This window comes from Oncorhynchus masou, chromosome 13 (genome assembly GCF_036934945.1).
Source record: "Oncorhynchus masou masou isolate Uvic2021 chromosome 13, UVic_Omas_1.1, whole genome shotgun sequence".
Lineage (NCBI taxonomy): Eukaryota > Metazoa > Chordata > Actinopteri > Salmoniformes > Salmonidae > Oncorhynchus > Oncorhynchus masou.
In genome coordinates, this window is record NC_088224.1 from 43,826,666 (window position 1) to 43,837,009 (window position 10,344).

General features: G+C 40.9%; 1 protein-coding gene across 1 annotated transcript; it reads right to left on the minus strand.

The window, feature by feature from the left end:
• Window positions 1-321: 321 nt before the first annotated feature.
• LOC135551448 (transmembrane protein 42) lies at window positions 322-4,055 on the minus strand. Its single transcript, XM_064982662.1, has 3 exons — window positions 3,697-4,055; window positions 2,382-2,528; window positions 322-2,210 (listed from the first exon to the last, which is right to left on the minus strand). Exons 1-3 carry the CDS (start codon window positions 3,871-3,873, stop codon window positions 2,079-2,081), a joined length of 456 nt encoding a protein of 151 aa, XP_064838734.1. The 5' UTR covers window positions 3,874-4,055; the 3' UTR covers window positions 322-2,078.
• Between the last annotated feature and the right edge of the window lie 6,289 nt (window positions 4,056-10,344).

The following is a 10,344-nucleotide window of genomic DNA, read 5'->3' on the forward strand; positions in this document are numbered from 1 at the left end:
CTCATATTTGGATGAGTGGTTACACATGTCCATAATATTTTCTGTAAATAGAAAATATTTACACTTAAATGTTAGTTTAATATAAGTTATATTAGACTAGATATGAATGTTTCATATTTCTTACCAGTGCAGACACTTTGCAGTCTGCCCAAAAACCTTTTTTCTCTCCCCGTTTTCCAAGAAGTGATGACTAACAGTTTGACAGACACAGCATCAGTATGTGCAATCAGATTCTATTGACTAACAGACATTTTCTGAGACTTCCTCCCTTATCATACACCATTTACTAAGAGCCAAGCAACATATTCAAAGGATGGGGAGGTGTCTTGTCCAAGTAAGGACTCTTTTAATAATGCATTTTTGTTTATAATACATTGCCTTTCCTTATCCCCATAGTAGGGCCCCAGTGCTGCACTAATCTGGAACACACATCTTAACAGGTCAGTCATATGCAACTCCCAAACTAATATCTACAGTTCATAACATGATATCCATATCTACGGTATAATGGTTACAACAAACATGTCCCATTCAGGTGCTGGCTATAAATCAAACATTTCATGAAACCACTGCACTAATGCATTGATTTCTCTTGCCCTTAGTGACAGTGGCTTCACAGGTAAATGTTTATCCTCAGTTTAGACTGAAGAACACAGGGGAAATGTCAGCACCAATGTCTCCCATCCTGATTCAATAGCATAGATAGTCACATTGCCAGGGAAGTACATTACATACAAAACCTGCAGTCTGTAATGTACTGCAACTGGATGGAGAACTGATTTCATAGTGTGCATTCCTCTGCATTTATACAGACATATCATTGTCTAATAGATACAGTCAGAATACAGGTAGCTACCGTTGGTTGTTGCATGCATATGATACAACAGAAAAGTGTGATCGTATAGTAAAGTTGTCAAGTCAAACTCCCGTCTATGGTAACGTTGTCAGTATTACGCAAAAAGCCCATTTCCACAATAGCACATCACAGTGTTAAGGAATATCAGGGAAGTACACCGTTGGAGGACAAGCATGCTCGTAATAAACACTACTTTCAGTAGTTGGGTTAGAAACCCCACAGCAACACTTGACCTTTTGGAAGTCTTGGAAGATGCAGAGGGAGGGACTGTGCTACCGGATGCCTCCCTTACCCCAAGGATAACCTCAAACGGATTTTAATTGCATTGGAAAACTAGGATAGACATTGTTGATGAGAGAGACCTACAGCTGGAAGACAAACAGCTGGCGACACTCAATTAAAAGGCCAGACATTGGAGTAACTGTTGTTTAGACACCCCATTAGGTCAGAATTAAATGAGTCTCTTCTGCCAAAGGGAATAAGGGATAGTTCACTCCAAAATTTTAGTTGAGGTCAGATGTGGGCTAATGTCAAGAGGTCCAGACTGTCTGATGTGTAGATCCAGCTCTGTGCCTCAACTCCAAATGAATTGGAAAGACATGCACCCTCTAAAGAAGAATAAATTAGACTGTGCCTATCCTTTCCATTCATTGGAGTTTGTCTCATCTCGACATTTACAATTTACACTTAGCAGTTTGACTTCACAATGCATTGACAGAGCCACTGCTGTGGTTAGTGGGTAAAAGGCAGGATCAACATATTTGGGTACTTTGGTTTGACTAAATTGGGTTTAGACCTTGTGAGGAACATTCTATTAGACATTTGCTATAAAGGCAGGCAAGGCCAAACCTCCTCAGAATTCACAAAAGTCCTCAAGATATGAGGCTATATACACGATTCCATTCACACATCACCTTGAACATGCAATAATGCAATATTGGTGTGGAAGTTTACAGTGTGTGTCATCTTAGGATATGTGAGCAAAACAGCTTTTGTGTTCTCAAGTATTGACGTCATGCACACATTGCTGATGATGTCAAAGTGTTTAAAACAAAACAAAAATCACTGTATATTCCTTACATGGTATGTTTTGACAGTGCTTTACCTTCCAAAGTTGCCATTTACCCAATAAATGCTATTGTTTGTCACAGATAGTAGGCTATACGTTGCATTACTGGTTTCTTTCTATATCAGTTAATTAGTTGTGCCTTCCGACAGGTTGTCATTCGTCCTTCCTGGCTCGGTCGTTGGGGGCAGCCCTCTGAAGTACCAGGAGGCCAGAGAACGTGAGGGAGATTCCCACCCACCACAATGCAATCTGGGCCTCCCCGAAGATAAGCTGCCCCAAAAAGGCCTGTGGCAAAATACAGGTATTTAAATTTAGTGCACCAGTCATTACACTTTTCTCTCTGACAGCACTCAAAACGTAAAATCTGTGTCATGTATTAATTCAAACCATGCACTTTTAGTCTTATACATTATTTATAAATAAGTGTGTCTTTTCCACAGGGAAACATGTACTTACGGAAGATATGAAGTTGGAAGCGGTGGTGGTCACAGTGGTTCGGGTGGAGGAGGAAGAGTACCTGAGAGCCTTAGCGAGGAATGTCCACATCACAGCATTACAAGTGAAGAGCAGCCCCCCACAAAGCAGCCTCAGGGGGATGTGTAACTGGAACAAACACATAAACACAATAGACCCCTTTCTGTATTTGCAAACATTGCTGCACTAGGGCGACGTGCACAAGTTGGTGGCAGAACAAGGGGGAACAAGGGCAAAAAAGCCTCTATTTACATGTTGCTTATAAGTGCATTGCACACTACTTTTGGATTATAATCATATTTTAAGGCTAGTATGTATGTCCTTTTTAATATAACGTTTGTGTCATCATCGCAAATCAACTGCATTATACTTTTTTTTTAAACAGCCTATTTCAATGAGTGTTAGAATTCTAGCTAACAACGGGCTGAATCCAAAATAGTTATTTTGCAAAGATAACCAAATAGAATCTTTGTGACTATTCAAGCAAGAGTCTAAACATCATTGTAAGCATAGGAGAATCCGAAAAAAATTGACTTTGTTTATAAGTAATAAAAACTTAAATCTAGGCTATGTTGAACGGGCATAGATGGTGATGGCTTTTTACTGCTGCCAATAGTAGCACGCATTTGTACGTGACGTCAGTGTGTCGTGTACTGGAATGTGGTCTATATGAATGAAAACAATGTTATGTGGCAATTGAGTCACATCAAATATTTGAGCTCCATTTCAGGGATTTGGAGCCTATTTTAGTTATGTGTCTTGATATGTAAATGTACGTCAAATAAATATCTGACGGATTTATATATAAATAATATAGATGATAACTCAAACGTAAAATCATAACACCACATTATGAAGGTCGTTTCAAGCAGCCCAATTACAATATGGTATTGACATTGAATGGACAATGGGCCATATGTTAAACTAGGATCACATTCGGCCACTAGAATAAAATGATACTCAACATAAGCAAATATATTGCTTTAACTCAAAAATAAACGATGTAATACTGCACTACTGTAGGTCGCACGAGCTGCAATGTCGTTCAAGCACGCGGGTACGACAGGAGCTTGATACACAGCATCGCCTGACCAGCTGAGCGAGCCGCCGATGGCGTTGGTGCTGATGCTGAGCGCACGAGCTGGAATCGGGAGCCTTAAACTCATCACTGGAAAACCCCAATTTCCCTTCTCGCGGACGTATTGCTATGCTAACACATTGACATTTACATTATTCAAAGCCACCCGAATCCCATCGCGTTAATAATTCAGGCACTTAAACGGGGGCGATTCCTCACCCAGTCACACGCGGTAGTTTCATCCGGTTGTCTAAATTTCCGCTGCTCTCCCCATGTTCGTAGCCCCGTTTCACATACACCTTTCAGGTAATCGGCTCCAAGTGACAGCTTTGCTGATGAAGATGCGACAGCCCCGAGAAACCCCGCCAGGAGCGCATAGAAAACGCCGGGGAACATGTTGACAACCAAGGCACATATTTTTCTAATCCATCACATTCCTACGGCGGTATTGAGTTGAATGTGTGAGTAAAATCTAATCTACAGGCTACTTCCTAACAATAACCGCTCGGAGATAGCCACACCAATCAAGATACTTGCTCAGCGGGTAGGCGCAGAAAGTGGTTCGAACTCCAAGGCTGTGTAGCATTGTGGGATGAGTAGTTTCTTCAGCGGCATCACGTGTTCAGGAATTCTGTGGATATTGGATAAGAATTTATTTCAGGAATCAATAGGTTTATGAGTGAGTTCTAGTCTCTCAAAGGCAAGACCCAATTAATGAATCATATTCGGACTTTAATTAGTCTAATTCATATTTATAATATTAAATTAATAGCCAGACGTTCTATTTTAATCACAAAAAATAATCATACATTCGGCAATGGGCGAGGTTAGTCTTATAGCCTACTACTTTGTTAATCTGCTCTATATTAAAGTTGCAATATGTAACTTTTTGAGAAACCTGACCAAATGTACATAGAAATGTGAGTTATAGATCTAAAAGAAGTAAAGCAGCTACCCCATAGAGTGATGTTGAAGCTACTGTAGACCTTCATTGCAAAACATTGTTTTAATCAATTATTTGGTGACATTAATATATTTAGTATAGTTTTATCTAAAAAGCATTTTTAATGTTTCAATATTTTTCTTTCTTCTGAAATTCACTGAGGAGGATGGTCCTCCCCTTCCTCCTTTGAGGAGCCTCCACTGCTACCCAGACTCACCATCAGATGCAGGCCATCAGTCCATAATATTTTTTTTTTAAAAGCTCATTATTAGGCTCACTCAGTTGTGCCTCACAAGTAATACAACAAATCTGTTGCCAGTATGATCATATACCTACATTTTTTAAATATAATTTCTAACTGGTCTGAGAAGAACAACATTTGCAGGGCAATTCAAGCATAGCCAATATGTAGTGATAATATTGGGCCTATAGTCTACTGCACAAACCTCATCGCTACAGAACTGTTTTTAATTGGTTTATGTTGCATAGGTTTAAGTTTTTTAAGTCATGTTTTGAAAACAATCGGAGTGGTAGATCTTGGCTTGCATTTTGACTTCGAAAGTGATCTTGAATCAGAAAAGGTTGGTGACCACTGGACTAGGGCATCTCTTCTCTTATCAGTTGAAGCAGCAGACTCAAATTAATGTTGAAAAATAACCAAGCTTGTGAACAAAACAATGTAAATACAACAATGGGATATAGGATTTGTATTTCTTTGTTCAATTAGCAGTTATGAAACAAAACAGCATAAATACTTAAATACTAAACAGCTTACTGATGTATTTTTCTAACACAAAATCACACATTCTCATAATTTAATTTAGACTATTTTTATTCGCAAATGTAATGCTCGCACTGTAGAGCCCTGCAAACGGATCACCCGCCAACGTGGCAGGTGAAATAGACATTCTTACCTGCCAATACCTAAATCTACCAGCATTTGGTGGGTGGCGGGTGTTAATTTTATATCCTGGATGCTAATGTGATGTCTTTGAGTGGGTCAAGGCAGGACTACTCTCACACTAGCCCCAATCCTGATCCAGACAGTGGGTCCCTCAGATTGGGGCCCGGGGTCCTCAGAATAAATGTCCCCTTCACCATACTGATGAGCTGGATCATATAGGTTCATTACCTAAAAACAAATGGCATCCTCTTGAATATATAGTGCACTTTTTTAAAACCAGATCCTTATAGGCTCTGGTCAAAATAAGTGCACTACGTAGGGAATAATGTGCCGTTTGGGATGCATCCCCCATCTCCTCAACAAGTGGAGGGGAGAAAATGGTACCTTAGTTCAGCCATATCTCTGTCCTTCAGAGACAAGACTTAAAATCCTCATTATTTGCACACAGAGAGGAAATAAAGCGAGGGAACTTGTCTGTTACTATTAGAGTTTCCCTAAAAAAAGAGAAAACTATAAAAAAAACAATCTATTTCTCCTCCTCTTATCGATTATCAAAGAAGAATATTATCTGTATTACAGATTTGAGACTGTAAGATATCGATACCCCCTCAAAAACATTAACCTAACAATACTATAGATGCACCAATCTTTAAGTTATTTAAAAATTTTATTTTACTAGGCAAGTCAGTTAAGAACAAATTCTTATTTTCAATGACAGCCTAGGAACAGTGGGTTAACTGCCTGTTCAGGGGCAGAATGACAGATTTGTACCGCTCAGGGATTTGAACTTGCAACCTTCCGGTTACAAGCCTAACGCTTTAACCACTAGGCTACCCTGCCGCACCAGTTATGGCTCCAGGCACCATGAGAATAACACTGGGCCACTGTTTTCCTCAGCTGTGGCAAGTAGTTTACGGATTTTTGCACAATGCCTATTTGATGAATAATTCAAGGTCATAAAATGTTACAGTCCCAAGTTGAAACAAACATTATCCGTCCATTCCCATTATTCAACAGATCCAAATTTTGGCCAGTAGATGTCTCTAATGTTCTTCAATCGACAGCATATCTACAGAAATCAAACAGTTTTGAATTTTGAATGCAAACAATTTCCTAAAATGTACACAAGTAATCATGTAAACCTATAATCTGTGATGCACTTCAGAAATTACTGCTTGGATGAACTGAAAAACATCCAGAAAATACTTCTGGAATCATTTTAAATTGGATTATTGTTATTATCAGTCATGTATCATTAAAATTATTACCTAAAATAAATGTGATTATAAACTACTGGTGGTTTGACTACTTCAGGTCTGTTACTTAAAAAATCTATCTATTTTACCTGTAATGTCTATGATCTCATCATTAGGATATTTGTGACCAGTCACGTCAAAGCTCTCCTCTCGTTCGGCCATTAGGCTACTGTTCAGTCTCCATCATCATGTCTCGCCATCCAGTCATTAGCAAGTCATCATCGCCACCCTCAGAAAATAATAACTTTCATATCAAGGGGCCAATTAAATGTAATCTTCACATTTGAAGGTGCATGCTTGTGGAAGTGTATGTTTGCGTCCCAAATGGCACCTTATTCCCTATATACAGCATGGGCCCTGGTCAAATGTAGTGCACTATATAGGGAATAGGGTGCCATTTGTGACACAACTTATGACTCTCTAAGGTATTGAGATAAATCTCTAATTGGGGTCCTGTTCGTGTTTATTGGGAGATAAGAGTCCACAGAGAACAAACGAACACTCGCAAATGAGGACCTGTCATGGAGCTTCCCATCTATATCCGTTGGCTGAAAAGGCAGCCATGTTTTCCATTTACAATCCTAACTTTACAGGATGGGCTAACTAGACTGACCTCAAGGTGAAGGGACCAAGATCATTAGCTACTACAACTTTGACCTTTGTCTCAGGATATCGAGCCATCTTAAATTACATCTTAAATGGGGCGATCTAGGCAGATAAGATAATTTGACTAGGTGAAAAAGAGGCAGACCTAAAATGAATAGAAATTCAGAAAAAACGCCCTCTGCATCTTTTACATGTATCCTAATTTTCTCCAAATGTGTGTTATCTCTGCCAAAGAGACCATAAAAAGATAGAGCAAACAGCCCACAGACTCCATCTAATCTGTTATCTTGATGTTGGAATATTTAGGCATGAATACGCCCCATGGAGTGTGGGTGGTAGGGGAAGTATGATCTCATAGATATTCACTTACTGACAGTTGTGGCTGCTTCACGTGATGTATTGTTGTCTCTACCTTCTTGCCCTCTGTGCTGAAGTCTGTATCCAATAATGTTTGTACCATGTTTTGTGCTGCTACCATGTTGTGTTGCTACCATGTTGTTATCATGTTGTGTTGCTACCATGCTGTGTTGTCATGTGTTGCTGTCATGCTATGTTGTTGTCTTAGGTCTCTCTTCATGTAGTGTTGTGGTGTCTTTACTGCCAATCAATCAATCAACTGTATTTATAAAGCCCTTCTTACATCAGCTGATGTCACAAAGTACTGTACGAAAACCCAGCCTAAAACCCCAAACAAGCAAGCAATGCAGGTGTAGAAGCACGGTGGCTAGGAAAAACTCCCTAGAAAGGCCAGAACCTAGGAAGAAACGTAGAGCGGAACCAGGCTATGAGGGGTGGCCAGTCCTCTTCTGGCTCTGCCGTGTGGAGATTATAACAGAACTTGGCCAAGATGTTCAAATGTTCATAGATGACCAGCAGGGTAAAATAATAATAATCACAGTGGTTGTAGCGGGTGCAACATGTCAGCACCTCAGGAGTAAATGTCAGTTGGCATTTCATAGCAGATCATTCCGAGTATCTCTACCACTCCTGCTGTCTCTAGAGAGTTGAAAACAGCAGGTCTGGGACAGGTAGCACATGCGGTGAACAGGTCAGGGTTCCATAGCCGCAGGCTGAACAGTTGAGCAGCAGCACGGGAGCAGCAGCACGACCAGGGGGACGGTTGACAGCAAGGAGTCATCAGGCCAGGTAGTCCTGAGGCATGGTCCTAGGGCTCAGGTCCTCCGAAAGAGAGAAATAAATAAATAGAGAAAAAGAGAATTAGAGAGAACATACTTAAATTCACATAGGACACCGGATATGACAGGAGAAACACTCCAGATATAACACACTGACCCTAGCCCCCGACACATAAACTATTGCAGCATAAATACTGGAGGCTGAGACAGGAGGGGTCCGGAGACACTGTGGCCCCGTCCGACGATACCCCCAGACTGGGCCAAACAGGCAGGATATAATCCCACCCACTTTGCCAAAGCACAGCCCCCACACCACTAGAGGGATACCTTCAACCACCAACTTACCATCCTGAGACAAGGCCGAGTATAGCCCACAAAGATCTCCCCCACAGCACAACCCAAGGGGAGCTGCCAACCCGGACAGGAAGATCACATCAGTGACTCAACCCACTCAAGTGACGCACCCCTCCTAGCGGCGGCATGAAGTCAGTGACTCAGCCCTTGTAATAGGGTTTGAGGCAGAGAATCCCAGTGGAGAGATAGCAAAGGCGGTCCGTTGCTCCAGTGCCTTTCCGTTCACCTTCACACTCCTCGGCCAGACTACACTCAACCATACGACCTACTGAAGAGATGAGTCTTCAATAAAGACTTAAAGGTTGAGACCGAGTCTGTGTCTCTCACATGGATAAGCAGACCATTCAATATAAATAGAGCTCTATAGGAGAAAACCCTGCCTCCAGCGGTTTGCTTAGAAATTCTAGGGACAGTAAGTAGGCCTGTGTCTTGTGACCGTAGCCTACTTATAGGTATGTACGGCAGGACCAAATCGGAAAGATAGGTAAGAGCAAACCCATTTAATGCTTTGTAGGTTAACAGTAAAACCATGAAATCAGCCCTTGCCTTAACAGGAAGCCAGTGTAGAGAGGCTAGCACTGGAGTAATATGATCACATTTTTTGGTTCCAGTCAAGATTCTAACAGCTTTGTTTAGCACTAACTGAAGTTTATTTAGTGCTTTATCCAGGTACCCGGAAAGTAGAGTATTGCAGTAGTCTAACCTAGAAGTGACAAAAGCATGGATTAATTTTTCTGCTTAATTTTTGGACAGAAAGTTTCTGATTTTTGCAATGTTATGTAGATGGAAAAACGTTGTCCTTGAAACAGTCTTGATATGTTCGTCAAAAGAGAGATCAGGGTCCAGAGTAACGCCGAGGCCCTTCATAGTTTTATTTTAGATGACTGTACAACCATCAAGATTAATTGTCAGATTCAACAGAAGATCTCCTTGTTTCGTGAGATCTAGAACAAGCATCTCTGTTTTGTCCCGAGTTTAAAAGTAGAAAATTTGCCATTGTTTTTTGTCCTATATTTTTATTTAGTTTTTTCATTTTTAATCCCAGCCCCTGTCGCCGCAGGAGGCATTTGCCTCCTGGCAGGCCGTCATTGTAAATAAGAATTTGTTCTTTAACTGACTTGTATAGTTAAATTAATGTTAAATCACTTTTTTTTAATTCACTAAGTGGTGAAGGCCTATTGTTTATTTACAAGGCATACATATCCATGCTGTGTTTCAAATGACATCCTATTATCACGTTTCAGGGAAGACCCAGATGGAGACAGTGTCGAAGTAACAAAAGTTTATTACTAGAACAGGGGCACGAAAAACGACAGGTCAAGAGGTCAGTAATTCAGATCATAGTCCATAAGGTACAGAATGGCAGGCAGTCTCAGGGTCAGTGCAGGTAGAGGTCAATAATCCAGGGCGATGTGACAAGGTACAGAACGGCAGGCAGGCTCAGGGCAAGCAGAATGGTCAAAACTGGGAAAAATAGAAAACAGGAACTAGAAACAGACAGGAGCGAAGGGAAAAACGCCGGTAGGCTTGACGAACAAAACAAACTGGCAACAGACAAACAGAACACAGGTATAAATACACTGGGGATAATGGGGAAGATGCGCGACACTTGGAGGGGGGTGGAGACAAGCACAAAGACAGGGGAAACAGATCAGGGTGTGGCACCTA

What these genes read in the sequence shown, in the direction of transcription:
- LOC135551448 (XM_064982662.1), bottom strand. Translation starts at nt 3,873, where the DNA reads ATGTTCCCCGGCGTTTTCTATGCGCTCCTGGCGGGGTTTCTCGGGGCT. An exon ending in AAACTACCGCGTGTGACTGG is followed by an intron (nt 2,529 to 3,696) that starts GTGAGGAATCGC and finishes TGTTTGTTCCAG; the next exon opens with TTACACATCCCCCTGAGGCT. An exon ending in CTTCCAACTTCATATCTTCC is followed by an intron (nt 2,211 to 2,381) that starts GTAAGTACATGT and finishes ATTTTGCCACAG; the next exon opens with GCCTTTTTGGGGCAGCTTAT.